The following is a 23,077-nucleotide window of genomic DNA, read 5'->3' as shown; positions in this document are numbered from 1 at the left end:
TACTTGTAACTGGTGTAATACCTCTGAATCACAATCTTCTCCATTTGGATTGTGGCATAAATGAAATCAAAAACCCAGTTCTCAACAAGACAACAGTGTATCAATTTGTTTTTTGTTTTTTTTTTAATACAGATAGCATTTGTTTGATGTTGCCTTAATTCAAGAGAATTGACAAATAATTGGGTGTTTTCTTTTTCTTTTCTTACTGAAGTAACAGCAAATAAGTGTGATAAGAACAATGAAAGAGAGAGAAAGTAGAAGAGAAAGGAAGAGAGAGAGAGAGAGAGAGAGAAAGAAAGAGAGAGAGAGCAAGATAAAGCAGAAGAGACAGAGAGGGATAGAGAGAGTAAACAAGAAGAGGAACGAGAAAAAAAAGATACCTGAAGAGTTGTGGTGTAATGATGGTTCGCAGTTCATTGCGCACAGGAAGGCTGTGGCTGTACCAGAGTATAGCTGCAATGCAGTGAACATGGGGAGCTGCTGGATGAGGTAGCGTGAAATAAGGGGCTTCATGAGGAGCTGGACCATATCCATTGTTGAGGGACAGCATTTCTGACTTCTGCAGAGCTACTTCAGCACTGTCACCCAGCCATACTATTAGGGCCTTTAATCTATAAAAAGAAAGTATTAACAGAGTTTATACTAAAAGCATCAGATTGAAATTTTGGAGGAGGAAAAAAAAAAACATTCAATGAAATCTAAAGTATTTGTTTTATAAAAATTTTCATTAAATCACAGTCAGAAGAAGAGATGGATAATGCCTTTGGTGTTTATTGATCCATCCACATTGATGAGGAGAAAATAGTCTAGAAGTTGAAAGAGAATATGGATAGAAAGTATTTTAAAAATCTGTAAGCAGAATTGTACTTTGTTCAGAGGAAAAACAATAATTACTACAGTAGTAAGGTTTGTGATTGATGAACAAATGGTCAGACGTCCAAAATGTTAACCTCACAACTGTTGGACCACATTAGAGTATCCTTTTAATGATGTACAAGTGTATTTACAGCATTTCTATTACTTCTAACCTTATTTAAGGACTGCTTAAACTTACACTGGATGCAACACTAGTTATAGAAGGATAAATTTAATCAGACAGCTTTCTATTTCTGTACCCCAAGACATTGGAGTAGATATCTTTTTGATTTCTGGTTTTGTACTTCAACTAATGCCATAACGTGTTACATGATCACAATGTTGTAGAAGACCAAGGAAAATAGAATATCTTTGGTGGATCTACTCACCTGGCAGGGGTACCACTATCCTGTAGAGTTCCTAGCTGATACAGGATCTCAATTGTGGAATCATTTGCAACACCACTCACTTTCCCCATGAAAGAGACAGAATCATCTACAAGAAATAAAAAAAAATATTCACAATTTCAAAATTACTTAAAACAAATGGAACTGACATGGTGTAGAAGACTCTTTGAAAAATATGTCAAACAGTTTAGTAAAAACATAGAAACAACAAGAAATTCAGCTGCAAACAAACCTGACAATAAGTAAGGAGAGAATATAATTGTTATAAAAAGGCTCTGATCAACTCTGATCGAGCAGTTCTGAGATAGATACTAAACCATATCTTGCTGAGCTGTGCTAAGTATTTGTTTCTATATATTACTAGAACTTACTTTGTTGGAAAGTTTACTGATACTACAGATTAAAGAACTGTTGTATTCCCAGCAAACCAAATATTTGATCCAGTTTCAACTTCTAGTTTTAACTACTTATAATATCGCTATATTTTCTGAAGAATATATCAGCCTCACAACTCATATTTTTCCTTATCCCAAGAAATCTCAAGTTTCATGCATAACAGATATAACTTGATGTAATAATTTTTTAGTGGCTCTTAGGATACTAAAAAGAGATTAGAACTTCAAGTGGTTAAGAAACTCTCAAGACAGTTCAAACACAAAGAATGAATTGATTATTTCAATAACCCCAGAGTTCTATAAAACTAGTGCTTTAACTCTGCTCCTTTTAGTGTGAAATAAAAGTGAAACCAATCACCAACTCTCTGGAGAAGATATCACTTTATCACAGCTGAACAAGTGTTGTGGTGATTATTTCGTGCTGACAATTAGATGGGAAAGACACATGCAGAATAAAATATCTAGTAAAATAAGACAAAATTAATTGACTATGATGAGTTTGAATATGTGAACCTATCATTTAAACATCCACTTTCCCATGCTTCCACAGGTCAGATGGAATTTGTTGAGGCAGATTTTCTAGTCAGAAGCCTTTCCTGTTGCCAACCCTCACCTGTTTCCAAGTGAGTTAATATTTCCCCTATGGAAGACTGGAAATGAACAATATCACCTGTACACACAGATAGAGTTACAAACAGTAAATTGTAAGAGAAAAGTTTTAACAACTAACCAGGCTGTCCAAGGAAAGATGGCTTCCTTAATAAACTGTAGATGAGGGTAAGACCCATATCTGTAGAATGTAGTCCAAGTTTAAGGAGCACTGTTTCAAGATGATGCGAATGAGTGCTGGCTTGAGGGGACACCAACAGGGCAGTGCATGTGGTCAGTAAATGTGGAATGGCTGCTGCTGCAGACGCAATACTTTCTTCGACGGTCAAACAATGCTGCAACAGTTGGACCCAGCCAAGGCTGTCAAGTGAAAATAGTTTAAAAGTTCAGATTATTGTAAACTTTTGGTAGCATCATAACATTGATGTCTTATTACATCACATAATCGAGAGCAAAATGTCTGAAGAAGGCAGCCAGAAAGAATGAAGGAATAAAATTAGCAAGAGTATAAAGTAGAAATTGAACTTAGATCTTGTTAAAATCAAATTTCTGTTCCCTCGTGAATGCTTATCTAGGTTTTTTTTTTCTTACATTCATACTTATTTTGATAGTGAATGCATATATGCACAAAATCTCTCACTTGGATATAAACACACACACACACACACACACAAACAGACACACAGTACTTATTAACATATATTTATATGATGAATTTTAATAAATTCTAAAAATTTTCATAATAAACTATAACAATAATAATAATTTCAAATTTTGCTACAAGGGCAGCAAGTTCAGGGGAGTGGTAAGTTGATTGCAGTGACCCCAGCATTCAACTGGTACATATTTTATCAACCCCAGAAGGATGAAAGGCAAAGTTGACCTTGGCGGAAATTGAACTCAGAATGCATAGATGATGAAATGCCGCTAAGCATTTTGCCTGGCATGCTATCAATTCTGCCAGCTTGCTGCCTTAATAATAATAATAATAATAATAAGAGTCACAACTGAAAGTTATTTAAACATACCACAGCTGTGGAACAGATTTACTTAATTTGAACAAAGAAATCTTTATCAAAGCACAAAGAAGAACAACATTTACACAAAGTAAGATTAAAAAAAAAAAAAAAGTGAGTACTGACCTGGTTTTTGATACCACATCATCAGTTGGAGCTAAAATACTGGCTGGCTTTTGGTTGGTTTCACTAAATGCACTGTGTCCCATCAATAGGATCTGTGACAGCCCAATGGTCATAGAATCCCGAGCCCTGTGCAGGCGGATGGTAACCATGGTGACAACCTCAGGCCGAATCAGCTGGAGACGGATGAAGCCAAGACTGCAAGTCATCAATGGCGCACTCATCGGTGTCACAGTAATCCCATCATGGCTGACTTCCAGAGAAACATAGGATGGACAGGCTGAAAGTTAAAAAAAAAACATGAATACCACACAAATTTATATCATAGAATTGCTAGTGTGTTATACAAAATATTTTGTGATAATTTAGTTATATTCCTTTAAGTTCAAATCATGCCCAAGTGAAAACATTTTAAGGTTGATAAAAATTTTAAAAAGACACTGTCCCAGCAAAGTTGCAGTCCAATGACAGAAACTAGTAAAAGAATAGAGAAAATGCTTTTGTGGTAGATATAAGATTACTACATCCCAACAATGACAAAAGAATTCGACAAGTCAGAAACTACTTACTGGATAATGAGGTATTGTGAGGTGAAATCTGGACCTCTTTCAACAGAATGGCAAATGGCAATTGTATTGTTAAATCAACCCATGTCTCATCTGGATAGAAGTGATAGGACCAAGCTGCTGACCTGGCCCTCCGGTGTGGAGGTGATGCTTGAATAAGTACTTCAGCAGGTGTAGCTGTGGGGCTACTTGAAGATATGGAGCCTGTAAAAAGAAAACAAACAGCAATTTCAATATGACTTATTTCTGGCTTAAACAGAATAATTAAACCCTTTCAATTTTTGTTTATAACCTCTCATGTGGTTTCGACAGATAGCATAGGTGAAGAGGCATATATGAATTTGATGATTTCCACTGCTAACTGATGAAAAGAAAAATATACATTTTACTGTTTTATATCCATTTTCCCTCAATTGTGAGGTAAATCATCATCATCATCATCATCGTTTAACGTCCGTTTTCCATGCTAGCATGGGTTGGACGATTTGACTGAGGACTGGTGAACCAGATGGCTACACCAGGTTCCAATCTGATTTGGCAGAGTTTCTACAGCTGGATGCCCTTTCTAACACCAACCACTCCGAGAGTGTAGTGGGTGCTTTTACGTGCCACCGGCACGAAGGCCAGTCAGGAGGTACTGGCAACGGCCACGCTCGAAATGGTGTATTTTACGTGCCACCTGCACAGGAGCCAGTCCAGCGGTACTGGCAAATATCTTTTGCAAACTTGAATATTTCCACATTACTGAAAGACTTGCATGAGCACTGGACAAAATGTCTCGCCATAATTGTCTCTTACATTTTGCATTCAAATCCTATTGTAGTGAACTTTCAACCTTTACTTTTGGAGCTGATTAAATAAGTACCAGTCAAGGACTGGGAGTGATTAAATCAAGTGTTCCCACTCTACAACATACAGCCTTGGGCCTACACGAGAAATATTATTGGAGGGTGTAGCATTTTTATAGTTGGGTATTACAGAAATGAGTAATGTAAGTTTATAAAATGCTTTTATACACTGCAATTCACATTATTTGCAACACCAAGTTATACATGGTATCTGTTTATAGTGAAATGATCTGAATTAGCTACAGGTCAGTGTCTTGACCATAGACTCAGTATGGTGACAATACCAAAATACGAACTACTAGTTATTTGCTTGTATCAGTTTGGTAAACTTTGAAACTGGCTCAAGTGAGCAGCAATCTTACATAGTCTTTATCTAAAAAAGTCTTAAGAAATTTGATTTTGTGTTCATGAAATACAAATTCAAAGTAGACAACCCAAAAGCTTAAAAGAATGATTAAGAAACAGGCAGGCTGTCAACAATAGCTAATTTCTTTGAGAGGTTTACTTACCAAGGGGAGCAAAATTCTGTAGAATATCATTACAGTCAGTGTTGGTGGAATTGACATTGAGCCGGTGGGCACTGGGTAGCCGGCTATTGTTACTATTGTTTAAGTTCTGCATCATTGTAGAGATAAGACCAGGGCTAGTGTTGACAATCTTCTGACTGCAACTTACCAGGTTGTTGCAAATCACATCGACAGCCCCTACAGAAATATAAATTAAAGAAAAATAGGAACAAATGAAATAAATAAATAGTGGTGACAATAACTGTGGAGCTTCAGACAAGCAGAGTTAAGTGTCCTCTACAAAAAATACTACAAAAGGAGTTAAGTGTGTCTGTCTCTCTCTAGTACAATGCAGGAAGTGATTGTTAGTAAAATTAAATATCTTGTAAGAAAATACAGCATGATGTGAACTTGTAACCTAGAAGTCACGAATGCAATGCATTACTCTCCTAGACACTATTTCTCATTAAAGAAATTAAAGGATTTTTTAAAGCATGAGATGAAATTTTTTGTTAAAAGGTCAACAGAATAACCAAGAGAATTCACTGTGTGAGTTCACAAATTTTATTGGTGCCAAATGAATAAATTGCAAAACTTGTTCTAGTAAGATTTCAATTCAAACAGATGAGGTACCAAACTAGATGTCAACCATTTTAGGCTCATGTGAGCTTTTGCAGTGTACTCATAGACATTGTACATATGTAAACATAATGTGATGATAGGGGTACTCTTATAAAAAGTAATTTTCAATTGCCTAAATATTATGTTATGCTGTTTTTCCTTCATGCTACTTTCCATACTATTAAGCAACTAAGAGAGTTTGCTTGTTCCAGGATAAATAACTAGTGTTTTATCAAAAACTACAATATTGCTGGTGAAGCTGCAGTGAACTGTACTATTGATGGTACCGATTTTATAGCTAAGATTAGGAAGTGCAGCTCTTTTGAGTTGACAGATTAACCAATAAGCAGCTATGGTCAATAGTTTGTATTGTCACAATTGTTGTGTATATGACCATTGATGTGTTTAAATGGTCCAGTTCATCTAGTGGGGTAACTACTCTCAGGTTGAAGTCCATCAATCACCACCTTGATAACAGTGGTAGGGGAATCTATCAATTCATCAGAACCCTAATTACTAAGCAAGCTACAACTAAACCAGAATCATAATCACTCAGTAATTTGTTATCCTCATTAAAGGAAAGGAAGATTGAAAACAACAACAGAATAAAACTATTGTATATGCTACTATATAAATTCACCTTGAATCCCAAACAACTTTCTTTCTAACATAATTCTATAATTTTAAGTGACCACAACTGTTTGGACTCCTCCTTAAAATAAAATACTATGTAATACAGGTTTGTAAAGATTCCAATATAAATAGAATTGACCAAGTGAAACTAATGTGTAATTGTACTTGTCCATAAACAAAAACAATATGCAATGGTACTCACCCATTTGAAGGAACATTTTCACAGCGCTGCTGTTATTCAGTACTTTCAGTATAAACCAGAGTAGTGGATCAGAAAGTCGACAGAGGCTGTGCCCCTGTACATACTGTCTGCCCCCACTGGACAGGTACACAAACAAAGACTCCAGCACAAGTTTAATGTCCGAACACTTATTGGTCAAAGTAACTAATATTTGGTAAACGCCGTCTCCGACGGAAAGGGGTTCTCCTATTCCAAATGTATCGTACCAGCATGAGGAAGAGGCACCTATCCCGTTGCAAATGAGCGATGCCATAGGGCTGCTGCTGCAGTAGCTCAGAGTATGTATCAGGCTGGACATGATCTGCTGGTGACCAACAATGATGTCGGCCAGGTAGGTAGTGTTGTCATTGGGGTCACCAGCTGGCTGCCCACCAAGTCCACTGGAAGCAGACACGCCCTTCTCTTCAAAAGTCTCTTGCTCTTTCTCATCATCTGAACGAGACAGGTTGCGAAGTGGGGAAGAAGCAAACACATGACTAAGCTTAGCTGAGTCTGGCATAGGGGCAGCTGTGAAGGAGGTAGACAAATTAGGGGGGTGGTGTGTACTTGTACTTTCTGCTGTGTCTGTTTGGGGAGGGTTCCGGGAAAAGCGTGCTGGTAGTGGAATCTGGACAAGAATGTTGACAAGTTTCACAAGGCTGCACATAAATCTATCTCGGCTGGCATCGCCAGTATTTGAGCTTGTATCAACACCTCGAAAGAGGCTAGCAAATAAACCACCAAAGCAGAAGCGAGCATTGATTCCGTCATCTCCTGCCTTGCGGCATACCACTAGCTCCTGACACAGGATGTGTTGGTGAACTAGAGAGCTGATAGCCTCTACTACACTGATTGCATTGCTGACATCAACTTGTTCATATTTTAGACAAAGGACAAAATCTAAAAAGCGACATTGTGCATCCAGAGGTCCAGAGCTGTTGTAAAAGGCTCCTCTGGAAAGAAAAGAAAAGAATAAGAGTTAATATCAAAACAGTATTTTTTTCTTTACAAGTAGATAAAATACTGATTTTCATGCACAAGAAATTGATCTTGTAGTTGCACAAGTGCAAGGTGTACAACAACCAAATTGTTGGACCCATTACTAACATGACATGCACCCTGTAGTAGAAACTTGATATTGCATTGGACTACAGCTGCATCATCATCATCATCATCATCGTTTAATGTTCACTTTCCATGCTAGCATGGGTTGGATGATTTGACTGAGGACTGGCGAACCAGATGGCTGCACCAGGCTCCAGTCTGATCTGGCAGAGTTTCTAGTTGGATGCCCTTCCTAACGCCAACCACTCCAAGTGTAGTGGGTGCTTTTATGTGCCACCGGCACGAAGGCCAGTCAGGTGGTACTGGCAACAGCCACGCTCAAAATGGTGTCTTTTACATGCCACCTGCACAGGAGTCAGTCCAGCGGCACTGGCCACGACCTCGCTTGAATGTTTTGTTCACATACCACCGGCACAAGTGCCATTAAGGTGACGCTGCTAACGATCACGCTCAAATGGTGCTTTTTTCGTGCCACCGGCACAGAAGCCAGACAGCTGCTCTGGCAGTGATCCCACTCAGATGGTGCTGTTAGCACTCCACTGGCACGGGTGCCAATTGCACTATTCATACCAGACAAAAGTTACTCACAGAGCAAAAGAGAATCTAACGAAAGTGTATTTACCTGTCTGCGGTCAAAACGTACACCAGTTTTAGAAGAAGTTCTTTGAGTGTCATTTGTTCAGGTGCTTTCACTTCCAGTCGCTGGAGAAATTCATAGAAAGCTTTAGCAGCTGAAGGTCCAACCTAGAAGACAATAAAAAACAATGACGATATACAGAGATACAGAACTATTGAGGACTTAAATTAAAGAAATGCAGAGAAAATTTCTTATAAATGGGAATAAACTAGAGAGAGAGATAATGCATATATTATTTGTGCTTATTTGCAAACACACAATTCCATTTATCAAATACAATTTAATTATTATTTCATCATCATTAAAACAGTGAGAAGGAGCTTGTGAGATGAAAGTTTTCAACATGGTGTTATAACTTAAAGTTCATGCACCATGTTAAAATCATGTTTTTTCATATATCTTTGTGGTGTGTTCATTCAGTTCATGTCATGTTCAATGGCGTGTGTGTTCATTCACTTCATATCATGTTCAATGTATGTTTTTGATGACTATTGAGTTGTGCTCATAACAATGTGGCTATTATGAAAATGTATTAATTTTTTTTCCTATTTTCAGATGTCTAATTATGAAATCACAAATTTTGAGCTTAGCATATCGCTGTGTCTTTACTGGAGAAAAAATTTGGATGCAAAAGCAGCTGCCAAAGCAACTTGTGACGTTGAAGGTGAAGGTACGGTGGCACCACGCACTGCACAGAAATGGTTCAAGCATTTCAATAAAACGATTTGGATGTTGAAGACAGATCATGTTCTGGACGACCAATAGTTTGGGCCAAAGGAGACTTGCAAGCCTTTTTGGATGTTGAGCTGTCATCAAGCACTCACAAATTGGCTTAAGAACTTGGTGTTGATCAGAAGACAGTTTGGAATCATCTAAAGTAACTTGATTCAGTCCACAAAAAGCCACGACAAGATACACATGAGTTGACTGAAGCACAAGCAGCCAAACAAGTTATAATTTGCTGCCAATTGCTCAACAATAAGTTGGATGACAGGTTTTGGAAGCGAATTGTGACATCAGACAAGAAGTGGGTCTACTTGGTCAATCACAATCAAAACAAGCGTTGGGTCCCAAAAGGTCAAATTCCTTGATCTCTTCCAAAGCAAAATCAATTTGGAAAGAAGATCATGATTTCCATTTGGTAGAACTTCAAAGGAATCTTGCATTTTGAACTTGTGCTGAATGGGCGTGCCATCAATGCTGAACTTTACTGTGAGCAACTTGATTGAGTCTACGATGCACTAGTTGAAAAGTACCCAAAACTTGCTTGTCGAAAATGCACTTTGTTTCAACAAGACAATGCAAAGCCGCATATGGCCAGAAAAACCATCAACAAGACTGCAGCCTATAGTCCAGATGTTGCCCCATCTGACTACGGTCTCTTCCAATTAATGCTGTAATTTATGAAAAGTCGCTGATTTGAGTCATTTGATGAAGTTGAAGAAGCTTGTCAAGAATTTTTCGATTCAAAGCTGAAGGATTGGTACTTTGACCAAATCCGAAAGCTTGCAGATCATTGGCAGAAGGTGGTGGAAAATGATGGTCTTTATTTTGAAGAATAGTTGTTGTTTATTTTTGAATAAATTCTTGCATAAAAAAATCATTATTTTAACACAGTGCATGAACTTTTTCCATAACCTAGTAAAATTCTTAACAATATCAAAAGCAACCCCAACTGAGCTGCACCTAATATACAAAGTCACAACTTTACAAATTCAATTAAATGCCCTATCCCTCAAACAAAGAAATCTAGTAATTGATATATAGACTCTTATTAGGTGGTTATCATATATACTAAGGTCCTTAAATTAAAATATCAATTATAACTGATTCAGCAAGAGGAAATTGGAAGACACATGAGTGGAGAAAAGAGTTCCATATGAAGAACACCAAGAAATGTATACAATATAAATATGTATCATTAATTTACAAAAATACATTATTTGAATGCAATAGAGGTTTGATAAAAAAAGATTATAGTTACCTGTTGGTATCGTAAAGTTAAGGCTGATGGACCTGTATTGGTGGAGCTGGACAGAAATCGTATTAAGACATTCATGAAATTAGAGTTTGAGAGAATGACAGAAGCCATGGGTTTCCCAACAGTTAGATTGCCATGAGACACCCACTGGTTACAGAGCAATGTGAGGGTTTGGAATGCAAGTACCCAGGTGCGGACAGGAATGTTGGGCATGTAAGAGAGGGCTTCAAGAAGAGTGTTTACAAAAGAAGGGTTCAACATTATAAGAGGGGTTTTGCTAGAGTCAAATACTACTGGCTGTCCGCTGCTAACACCAGCATCTTCATGGTTGCTGTCTTCATTCAACATTAACCAAAGCTGAAGCAAAGTGTCTAAATGGACTTGTTGACTCAAAAGCTGAGAGGTCATGTGATCATAGCACATGCAAAGCATTCCTGCAGAACTGGTTGTCTGAAACTAAAGAAAAGAAATAAAAAAATGGATAAGTAAGACTATAACAAATTTATATAATATTTTATTTACGAAATTAAAATCCTATTAAAACTATAAATTTTACAGTTCATGCTGATATTGACTTGATAAGTTAAAAGCAATAATGATTATTTCTAAAACAGGCACAAAGCCACACATTTTGAAAAAGGAAGCCTTTAACTTGACCAGTATTCATTTAACCTGGAAGGATAAAGGACAAAGTTACACCAAGAAAGGTAAGGAGTAGTAACGGCAGAACATTTAGTCTAATACACTAAAGTGCTGATGGGCAAGTCTTTTCAGTTCTGTTTTCTGCATTTGAAATAACGACCTTACCAAAGAGTTTCTACACCTGCTAGAAACAGCAGCCAAACCTCCCTTAAATCATATCCAAGCATCTTAAAACAAGAGGGTCACATTGATATTACAGTCCTAGATATATTATCCAGTAATTTTATTGACCATACATTTACAGGATGTAGCTGACCTAGTGCTAAACAACAATATTAACAGTAATTAAAGTAAAATGATCATACTTGTGTTGGGCTGGTACACTGTATTATCTCACTCAGTTCGTCATCTGTGCTGGAAAATTGGAATGGTTGGAAAAAATGCCAGATTGGAGGGGCAAGTGGCAGACGTGCATTGAATGCTCCCTGGACAGACACCATCTGATAAGAAAGCATCACCTGAAGAAGAAGAACAACAACAGTTACAATGAAAACTTTACATTATACATCTTTTGTTTGCCAAACTAAATAACCATTTACGTCATTTACTTGAGGATAAGTTACACTATTTTATACTTGATTTTAACTGGAAAAACTGGGATGCAAGTTATACATAGGGCAAAAACTATAACTATGAAAGGAAAAAATTTTGTACAAAGATTTAATACTAAATTAGGGGTGCAATTCATACACAAGTAAATACAGTACGTTTCTTCAAACAACACTACCATAAAGACACCATTTTTAGTTTATTTGTAAGCACATTCTTTTTATAGTGTATCATCATTATTTTATGTCCACTTCTCCATGTTGGTATGGATTTGACAGATGTGACACCATTTCCTCACTTACTGCCCCACTTCGCTTTGTATTCTGCTGCCAAAAAGAAATGCCAGGTTGGAGAAACTAGAGGTAGACAAACATCAAGTTATGGAAATTCTGTTTTGTTTTGTTTTTTCTTTCTTAATTAGTGAGCCAGAGTTAATTTCCCGGTACAAAACTGCTGACTGCAGAACCAAATGTATGCATTAATTCCATTTATAACATTGGTCTGGTAGCATCAATAACCTGCTAGAATTAACATCCAACCCTCCCACAAATCCATTGGCCGAGATACTCTATACCTGAAAAGACTGAATGGTTACAGTTGCAATGCCTTTGATAATATGGTCTGCTGAGTCATGTCTAACCTGGATCTAAACAAGAGTCACTTGCGACCTACAGAAAGAAGATGGTAGTGACAACTGCAGAATGAAACATTTCGACATTTCAGTAGAAATTTATACAAATGAATCCCCATAAAAAAAAAACTAAAAAAAAAGAGAGAGAGAATATGCACTTACTCGCAAGCCAAGCTCAGCTTGAAGCTGTAAGCCAAGTTCCAAGCGGAAATCCACAGCTGCTGATAGTCCTTGAGGCCCAAGGAGAGATTTTCCATAGTCAAATTTGGATTTACATTGTTTCATTTTCTGTTTCTTTTCATCAGGGTAGTAAACGCTGTCAATATAAGATTTAACATCTGATACCACAACTGAATCAACTTGTTAGTATCTAAGAGCAAGACCCTTCAGCCTCCTGAACCTTAAAAAATACTTAAGATAGGAAAATGGAACTGGCTGTCTTGTTCAGTATATAGTGTAACATTTGTATTAAATAATAATAATCTTGACATAGTCTCCTTTTTCTTTCTTCAAGTTCACAGATGCCATGTCCCCCAAAAGTGTAGGAATATTACAATCCAGTGCTTTTTTTCTTTAAGCAACCTCACTTGAAAACCTGAATATACATTAGGTGGTGCATGTAATTTGATGACTGTAACACAATAAACCAATACCACTACACTTTTAGCAAAACTCTGATGAAACAAGTAGAAAAATAGTAATGAAAACAAAATAAAACATTTTTAACATGCAGAAAAGTGGAAAATCTAAAAGAATAGACATATTAGAGAATATTCTGATATTCACATAGCCTGATGTACTTCATTGATCTATTGGGAACTATAAAACTGATAGCACTTTAAAGAGTGGAGTTTATGAAAACCTACCAATTAACACATGACATGTTTATAGTGAAATGTGAACATTTTCCAATAGACAAAAATCCAGCTTTATTTAGTTCCCGAACTGATTGTTTTAGAAGGTGAGAAAAATCAAGAACTTACGAAGCTAGTGCATCTGGAGTATTGTTGCCATCTGCTGACTGGACAGACTGGATAGAGCCCTCATCACAATCCAGTCCAGGGGGTGGCTTAGATTGAACTCCTACCATGAATTCCTGAAATTTAGCAGCAGCATCATCATCATATTCATTTTCTTCCAGTAAGAAATCCAAGTTAGTCTTTGATGTTGATTCTTTTGTTTGACCAAGTTCAGAGTCTACATTTTGAGATTGAACACCAAAATATCAATTTAATAGAGTCTTTTAAAAAAGAAAATTTTCATAAATAAAACATATAAAGCTAACAAATTCTAGTATTGGTTTAAAAGAAAACCGAAGCTAAATAGAATAAATGGAACCTGTGAGAAAGGATTCAAAGCTGAAAGAGAAGTGCTGAATTGAACTGATGATCCTAATTATGCACTTTTGACAGAATGACATAAACAGTGACAATAGCTACCTTACATTTACTAGATACACTAGTAAACTAGCAAATAGACTAAATTATACCAAGTGATAATGGAATAAAAAGATGAAAAATACAAACCAGTGGCATCAATGGCTTCAACTGCCATAGCATCTAATGAAGGTATAGGAAGGCTTCCAGACAAGGAATCCAATTTGTCATTTACAGCAGCTGATATGTCATCATCTGTGACTCCCTCCAACGGGCTACTAGCAGGATAGAGTCGTTCACCTGGGAAGACAGAAAACAACAGTAAATAAGTAAACAGGGATGCAAACATGGCTGTCTAAGAGTTTTACTTCACAACCCTATGGTTCCCAGTTTACTACCACAGTACAGTACCTTGAGCAAGTCACTTTTACTAAGGTTCTGAAGTGAATACAGCCTTGCAAGTGGAATTTGAAAGATGTAAATTGTGCAGAAAGCTGCTATATTTCAGCAACAAAAGATGTAAACAACAATGTCATGATCATTTTACATCTATTTTACTACACCGACATACATGGAGAGAGAGAGAGAGAGAGAGAGAGGGTGTAAGAGAAGACAGTATGATAGGAGGAGAGAGGAAGATGAAAAGAGAATTAAAAAGGAAAAGAAAGAGGAGAGGGTGACAAAACCAATAAATTAGTGCTTGTGAATGAAGTATCTTGGGATATTTACACCTACATTCCCTTATTCTCACATCAAAAACCTGTAACCAATAACATTACTATGTACAAAATGCTACAAAAAAAAAAACTAACAAATAAAACAAACTAGATATTTACCATCCAAGATGTCTTGTAAAAGACAAGTAATTGCATGCCCAGCCCAAGGGCCTCCCCAAGCAACGGTGCCATGGTTGAAATCTTGGTTAGCTGCCAAAAGGATTAACTGCTGAAGTTGGTCTTGGGTCATGGCCTCTGACAAACAAATGGCTGGTCTTGTTGCCAAGCAAATTCGTGCTAAAACCTGATTCGTGTTAGAAGAAAGGCAACATCAGTATTAAGATAAAAATGACAAAATGGGGCATGAGCCATAAAGAAAGAAAAAATTCAATTCTCATTCTCTACTTTATTGACAGCTTTACTGGTGACTTCATTCAGAGAGAGGGGGGGGGGGGCAGGGAGTTTTTGTATGTTTTGTAATTATTTTTTAATCTAAACAAGACAATCATTGATCTCAGAAAGGGAAGGCAGGCTTTCCAAACTATGGTTAATAGAAAATTATGATGTCAATTTTTCATAAGCCTAAGTTTAAATCACTCACCCACAACATTTAATAATGGTATTTCATTGCCAGAAATGAGGGGGTTAGTTGTGTTATTAATACCCACCACTACCAATATCTTAATGACCTTATTTTTTCAACCTCAGAGCAATAAGAAGGGTAGAGTTGACTGCACTAAGGTTGGAATTTCAAGTACTGAGACCAAATTAAAGCAACCACTGAACTACCACATCACAGCATCTGGCTTAGTCCCATACTCCAGACTGCCATTTCTATTCAACTATCAATAACAGCATCTAGCTAAGTTCCACATTGCTACATTGTAGTTGATAGTATAAGCAACACTCAAAGTGGTAAAGTGGCAGAAACAGAAGAGTAGTTAACTTAGTACCATTCAGTATTTAGAGTGGGCCTACATTCAGAGTTTGAAATGCAGAGGCCGTAAAGTATCAGTCAACTATTACAGTTCATTCAACAATATATGAATATTTGTAAATTTGTATCAATCTGAGGGATCATTAACAATTCTAATTTTGGCAAGAGGGAGCAAATTTGAGAAAAGAGGGAAGCCAATAACATTGATACCAGTGCTCAACTGGTACTTATTTTAATAACCCAAAAAGCTGAAAGGCAGAATTGGCATTGGTAGAATTTCAACTCAGAATGTCAAGAGCTGGAAGAACTGCTTCATTAACAACAACAACTTACATAACAGTAAAAAAAGAATCATTATCATCATCATCGTTTAACGTCCGCTTTCCATGCTAGCATGGGTTGGACGATCTGACTGAGGACTGGTGAAACCAGATAGCTACAGCAGGCTCCAATCTGATTTGGCAGAGTTTCTACAGCAGGATGCCCTTCCTAACGCCAACCACTCCGAGAGTGTAGTGGGTGCTTTTACATGCCACAGGCACGAAGGCCAGTCAGGCGATACTGGCAATGGCCACACTCAAAATGGTGTATTTTACGTGCCACCTGCACAGGAGCCAGTCCAGCGGCACTGACAACGATCTCGCTCAAATGTCTTTCCACGTGCCAGGAAGGCAACGCTGGTAATGATCATGCTCAAATGAAATTTTAAATCTTGGTGGCATTTGAACTTGGACGAATGAACAACTAAAATAGAAAGAGTAAATCTTCCAGTTTTATGTCCCATTTATCATGAGAATCTGTTGTACAGATATAAAGGAATGTAATATGGAAGAGAGAGAAAACAATATAATCTTGAAGATATAAGTGAATCATTTACCTTGCTGGCTACAAGAAAGAGGTCAACACTGCATGTAGAATCCATACTGAGGATTAGAGTGACAAGACCTCGCACCACGGGAAGACACCTCTCACGAGGTAATATTAGACTGGAGTCAGCATCGACATCACTTGCATCTTTCACAATGCCAAGGCAGCTGTCATCTTTCACCATTTTCCGGAAATGTTCCCCATCAGTTTTGCGAATCTGTAAGATAGTGTTGAAATACTGAACCAGAGTGTGGTATTGTTAAATCAACAGTTGCAGTAAACTTTATTTGAACAAAGCATACAAGGTTGAGACTTTATACAAAACCGTTTTAAACTACATCAGCCATTTCATGAAACCAAAATAATGCATGGGAAATCTTTGCTTCTATACATGTTGAAAAATTTTGACTTGATATTTAGCATAATTCTCTAAGCCATTTGCCAAATACTATCAGGATAGTACAAATTTATTAAAATACTAATATCCTAGATTTAGCAAAACAATTATTTAAAGACTATTAAACTCTTTGAAATACAAAACCTCCAAAAGTACTTGTACTGACACAGAATATTTTAGTGGTAGAAAATTTAAAATTGGTTACCAGTGAACACTTAGTTCTCTAGTAATTTAGTATAGGTAAATTTTGTGTTTAGAGTGTATGAAGCTGATGGTACCAAAGAAATAGATTTCAAAATTATTCTTGCTTATTTGCATAGATAGAAACTATCAGCTATAACAGTTTTGCTGAAGTAGATGGAAGAATGTGCTTCTAACACACTCATAAAATACTTGGCTTTATTGCTTTCGATAGCAGGAAAAACTCAACTAACTCACACAGGAAGTCCCATTTGTGTTAGTTCCATCAAAGCAGCATGGAAAAATTAGCATAAAACTAATTATACACACACATACACCAACTGTGCATATCTCAGTTTTAGAACGGGCACACTTCATCCTTGCAAATTGTAAGAGGTGACAGGAAGGGCTTAAACACTGTCTTAGAAAACCCAACCAAGTCATATCAGTGTAGAAAACTATAGATAAATGACAATATTATATATATATAATGGATTCCCCTGTCGAAGACAACATACGAGTGTTCAGATTTTTGCCAAATGACCTGCGCAAATGATTTGTTTGTAGTGATCAAATGTTCATGCTGCACAACCTATATGATATTTTGTGTTTTTTAAAACCTGAATGTTTTAGCAAATAACAGCTAGCATGGCATAATTGCTTGTTTAAACATAATCTTAATTAACTCATCAGGTGATAATTTGCATAACAGGATATATATTGAGCATTTTACTGGTGTAAAATGCTCAATATATATTCCTGTTATGCAAATTATCAACATCACCAATGGTACACCACACCACTGATATTATAAAGGCTAAACATTAAATACATTCCTTGCAATATAAAAACAAGGAAATTTCACAGGAAAATATGGCTGAAGGTAGCAAATACACACCTTTGATGCATACTGGGATATCTTTTTAAATTGCTGCTCATGTTGTTTAAAGAGGGCTTGAGCTTCTGAGCTGAGACTCTGGGAATATTTCTCTGCCTGTGACGCTAGAAACTTCTTTTTTGCCTGCTCCAAATCCTGAAGTTTTTGTTTGTGATGGAATATTCTTTTCTGCAGACATCTCCGATAAGACTTCATTGATTGTTTCACTTTGCTTTTGTTTGGTTGACCAGACATATCACCTTGCAGAAAACTCCAACGATTTGGAAGGTAAGTACCTGCGAGACATAATTACAGAGCGACAGTGAAATGTGATGTTTCTTTTAATAGCTTTTCAATAATTTTATCAAAGGTGTCCTATATGTGATACACACAAAATGATTAAAAAAAAAAATTTGAATATTTAATTTACAGATGAATTCATGAGTAAGTCAATGTTACAAACTAAAATGTTAAATGATTAAGTCATAATGACCAGTTCATCTCGATGTTAACATGTACAGTACGTGAAAAGTATTTCATTATACACATCATGAGCACTGTATAATTGTTAAGTATTGCATTGCCCTGTAATTGACTCACCCTAAGACACTACCTGAAGCTAAAGTCTTCAACGGTGGATTACAGTGATTCCAATTACATGTGAATTACTTGGAATTACATGGAATTAATAACTTTACATCTAAATAACTGTTGTCCTTCAAACTAAACACTCAATGTATTTTAGAGAAATATGTTCCAGTAACACAGCAAACATTCACTCCCCAGAAGGATTTTAGAAGCTTTTCTCTGACATTAGGAAGGATTTGACTACAGTACTACCAGCTAATGAAATGTGTTAATCATTCAGTGCTGCTCCTGATAATAACAGCCAGGTAGATCAACTGTAGTTCTCACTGAGAGCTAAGAAGACTGAGCTGTAAGTTAAATGCCACTTCACAATATATGGTAGATTGCTGGAGACAAGATATCAAACACTTTGCAGCTGGAAGGACAATTATTCACTCACTACTAAAGTGATACAATGAACAGGGTTTGTGTGTTTCAGCAAATTTAAACACTGTCCTTGCTTGTGGAACCAAATAGGAAATATATAGGCATGTAGAATTGTGAACCATATCTCAAAGAAATTAATTCAGAATGCAATGTCAACATCTATTCTTTTCTTAAAAGCTGACTTTATAACTGAAAAAAGTGCTTGACAATGTTTCACCATCTCAAACTTATTCTCACAATGATTATTACACTCAACATTTAACAATAAAAACTTCGCAATTTTTTAAACGAAACTGAACAAACAAATAATTCAAATAAGCACATCCAAAGAGAGCTAAATATTAAATTTAGTTATTGTGCTCACGATTGCAGTTATCACAATAGTAACAGATTACCTACCACTGTCCTTATCTTTGCGAGCGTTTTTGTCATCATCTCCATTGCCACCATTCTGCATCGTGTGGTCGAGGTTGCGACAGAGAAACAACAGGATCCACCCAACGAGAGTCAAATCAACGCTGCCTACAAGAGAACAACTTTGGTAATTAGGTACAGTCCTTGCCTGAAGGTAGTGGTGGTGGTAATTGATGCTGATGGGAATGATACCTGATGATTGGTCATATGATAAATGTAATGATGGACAGTAATAGGACACCGGGACTGAATGTTGAAGATTTTTAGGGGTTGAAGAGGAAAGAGTTCAGTAAAATCCATTGGAGCTGAAACTGAATACCAAGAAGATAACAGTACTAGTATGGAAGTATTGCATATTGGTAGTGGTGAAAATACTTGTACTGACACAGAAGGTAGCTGTCGGAGAGGAAGACCCATGAAGACAAAGTTAGGTGTTGAATCTTCCAAATGAGAGATAAAACAGAGAGGGTGAGATGACACAAGACTGAGAAGTGCCATACTGCAGATGTGTGCAACCTATGCCTGACAACAGACATTAAAGATGAAAAAACCTTAACATTAAGTTGACAGGTGAATTAAGAAGTAATTTACATCTCTATGTAAACAACTTGATGTGTTTCACAGATACATTTCAGAGCGATAGAAGAATAATTTTACATCAGCTCCATGTCAAACCGTCCAACCCATACCAGCATGGAGAGCAGATGTTAAACAATGATGATAAGCAACAAAAAGAGGAATTTATAGTCAAAAGGCTTCATTATATTTAAGATTTCATCAGGGAAAAGGTCAATGCCTATTATTTTTGCAAGCCCTCTGGAAACTAGTGAGATCAATAGGATTTATGTTAATATCTGCTGAAAATACATGAGCAGATGGCTCACTGGAAACAAGGAATGGGCAAAAAAGTGAATTTAGTGTAAGTTATTAGAATAATCATTTAAATTTCCTACATTATATATTGAAACACTTCAACAAAAATATGTATTCTAAGGTAAACCAAGACAAAGGAAATGGATTTATGCATTAGGGCACTAGAAGACAACTGAGGATTGGATAGATTAAACCAGCATTAAACACACACAAATGAAAGATGAATTTAATAGTCTAGAAATTTAATTATGACATGTCATTGTTCTTTAATCACCTAACTCTCAACCCTCGTCAACAGGGAAAATTTTTGAAGGAAGCAATAAAAATAATTGGTGACAAAATGCAAACCACTATTCCAGATGGTCTGACTCCAGAAAGTCAATTTGAAATGAAAAGCATTTAATCAGTAACTAAATCATAAACATCCATTTTTTATAGTAGGACTAGCTGCTACTAGACCGTCACCACACCTAGTTTAAAAACTAAATATTTGTTGCAAGAAGATGGAAGTGATTACACCATGTCCTAGAACTTTGTTTGTAGCAACAAAAAACAGTAATTTTAATGTGAAGTCTTTCTTGAAAATTTAACAAAGCTTGTGATAAAATGAGCTAAAAAGTTTAAGGAACCAACCTGTTGGCATTCTGGAGACACCCATAGGATTTGGCATCAATGGTGCCACAGCATGAACAAGCATTCCAAGAAGACTCTCTAAAATATTCACAGCCATGGGGCCCATTAAAGACTTCTGACCAAGAGCTGTTAACAAAACAAACACCCTGAAAAAAGAAAATAAGATGTTTCACATTGGCACACAAAAAAAATTTAAAAAAACAGACATTATTTCTAACAGACACAAGAAATTTGGAGAAAGGGCTACAATCAATTATAGCAAGCCAGTGCTGGAAGTATGAGAGGTAAATTTGGCAGGATTAAAACTCAGAACAGAAAGGAATGTAACTAAATACCACAAAACATTTTGTTTGGCACCAATTCTGCCACTCACAGCCTGCAAAATAATAATGATATTCATCATTTCTAATACAGGAGGGACAGAACCACACTTTGAGAGAGGAGACTGGATTAAATTGACCTATGTACTTATTGATTGGTAACTTATTTACTCAGCTCCAGAAACATGAAAGGTAAAGTTCATGTTGGTAGGACATGAAATGAAAATAATTAGATATAATTAGGATGGTGATAATCATTTAGTATCCGTTGTCCATGCTGGCATGGGTTGGATGGTTTGACCAGGGCTGGCAAGCTGGAGGGCTGCACCAGACTCCAGACTGATTTGGCATGGTCTCTACAGCTGGATGCCCTTCCTAACAACAACTATTCTGAGAGTGTAATGGGGCTTTTATGTGCCACCACCATGGGTGCCATTTGCATGACACCAGCATCGGCGATTTTACTTGGCTGAAAGGTATTCACAAGCACGACATAATGCCAAAGGTCTCGGTCATTGCCCCCGTGAGGCCCAACACTCGAAAGGAGCTTTTCATGTGCCACCAGCATCAGTCACTTTGCCTCCGTGAGGCCAAATGCACAAAAGGTGCCAGTTTTTTTTTTAAGTGCCAGTTAAGTTACACCAGCATCAGCCACAACTACGATTTCATTTGGCTTGATGGGTCTTCTTAAGAACAGCATATCGCCAAAGGTCTCGGTCACTAGTCATTGCCTCTGTGAGACCCAAAGTTTGAAAATCATGCTTCATCACCTTGTCCCATGTCTTCCTGGGGCTACCTCTATCACAGGTCCCTTCCACAATTAGAAATCGGCACGTCTTCGCACAGCTGTCCTTGCCCATATGCATCACATGACCATACCAGCGCAGTCATCTCTTGCACATCACGTCTGATGCTTTTTATGCCCAACTTTTCACTCAAGATGCTTACACTTTGTTGAACATGCACACTGACTTTGCACATCCAGCAAAGCATACTGGCTTCATTTCTTTCAAGCCTATGCATGTCCTCAGCTGTCACAGCCCATGTTTCACTGCTGTGTAGCATAATTGCTTGCACACAGGCACCATACAATCAGCCTTTCACTGTTACCAGCAGAGGTAGGAGCTCTCTGAACTTTGCCCAGCCTAATCTTATTCTCACAGCTACGCTCTCGGAGCATTCACCTCCACTATTAACTTGGTTACCTCAATAACAGAAGCTATCTACTACCTCTAGCTTACCCACCTGGCAGTTGATGGAGTATTTTCTGTACATTTTTGGTGTTTACTGTACATCTTCTACACACAAAAGCTATTTTCCCTGTTAACCTTCCTCTGATATTACTGCACCTCTTACATGTCCATAGCTTACACCAAGTACATCTTACAGAGTTTCTACCCACGCCTTTTCTACAGATTGAACAGGGTCATTTACCTGAAGGGATTTGTGATTAGTCTACTTTCCTACCTACAAAGACTTTGGTTTTTGCTAGGTTAACTCTAAGGCCATTCGATTCTAGACCTTGCTTCCATACCTGAAACTTCTCTAGTTCTGGTAGTGATTCAGCTATAAGAAGAAAGTCATCAGTATAGAGGAGCTCCCAGGGACAGCCTGTCTTAAATTCCTCTTATTGCCTGGAGGACTATGATGAACAAGAGGATCAATCCTTGGTGAACCCCTACTTGTACCCTGAACTCTTTGCCGTACTCGTTGCCAACCCTCAACTTACTGGTAGCTTCCTTGTACATGGCTTGTACAACTCTCATCAACCACTTGTGTATCCCTAGTTTCCACATTGACCACCGGATAAGGGATCGGGGGACCCTGTCAAAGGCTTTCTCCAAGTCAACAAAAGCCAAGTAAGAAGTTTATCTTTGACTATGTATTTCCTTCTGCAGCTGCCTTACCAGAAATATAGCATCAGTGGTGCTTCTCCCTGGCACAAAACCAAACTGCATCTCATCTAGACTAGCTCTCTCCCTAATTAGTTGGGCTATGACCCTCTCCATAACTTTCATCATCTGATCCAACAATTTGATACCTCTGCAAATATTTCTATCTAAGGCATCACCTTTACCTTTGTAGCCGTTGATTATGGTGCTTCTACAC

At 37.2% G+C, this 23,077-nt stretch overlaps 1 protein-coding gene across 2 annotated transcripts in view; it reads right to left on the bottom strand.

Moving 5' to 3' along the window:
• Positions 1-23,077, bottom strand: part of LOC106873672 (dual E2 ubiquitin-conjugating enzyme/E3 ubiquitin-protein ligase BIRC6) — a 130,922-nt gene that overhangs the window by 23,947 nt on the left and 83,898 nt on the right. For both annotated transcript variants that reach the window (XM_014921126.3, XM_014921127.3), the window contains exons 24-41: positions 20,649-20,794; positions 19,128-19,250; positions 17,736-18,010; positions 16,271-16,477; positions 14,577-14,760; positions 13,891-14,040; positions 13,348-13,561; positions 12,527-12,680; positions 11,490-11,642; positions 10,486-10,938; positions 8,487-8,608; positions 6,782-7,752; positions 5,329-5,523; positions 3,975-4,175; positions 3,409-3,685; positions 2,388-2,626; positions 1,245-1,350; positions 381-611 (exon numbers count right to left, since the gene is read on the bottom strand). In XM_014921126.3, the coding sequence (XP_014776612.2) occupies positions 381-611; positions 1,245-1,350; positions 2,388-2,626; positions 3,409-3,685; positions 3,975-4,175; positions 5,329-5,523; positions 6,782-7,752; positions 8,487-8,608; positions 10,486-10,938; positions 11,490-11,642; positions 12,527-12,680; positions 13,348-13,561; positions 13,891-14,040; positions 14,577-14,760; positions 16,271-16,477; positions 17,736-18,010; positions 19,128-19,250; positions 20,649-20,794 (4,401 nt within the window). The remainder of the gene's footprint in view (positions 1-380; positions 612-1,244; positions 1,351-2,387; positions 2,627-3,408; positions 3,686-3,974; positions 4,176-5,328; positions 5,524-6,781; positions 7,753-8,486; positions 8,609-10,485; positions 10,939-11,489; positions 11,643-12,526; positions 12,681-13,347; positions 13,562-13,890; positions 14,041-14,576; positions 14,761-16,270; positions 16,478-17,735; positions 18,011-19,127; positions 19,251-20,648; positions 20,795-23,077) is intronic.

This window comes from Octopus bimaculoides, chromosome 6 (assembly GCF_046866305.1).
Source record: "Octopus bimaculoides isolate indiv1 chromosome 6, ASM4686630v1, whole genome shotgun sequence".
Taxonomy (NCBI): Eukaryota; Metazoa; Mollusca; class Cephalopoda; order Octopoda; family Octopodidae; genus Octopus; species Octopus bimaculoides.
Note: the sequence above shows the minus strand (reverse complement) of the source record. Positions and strands in the feature narration are given on the sequence as shown.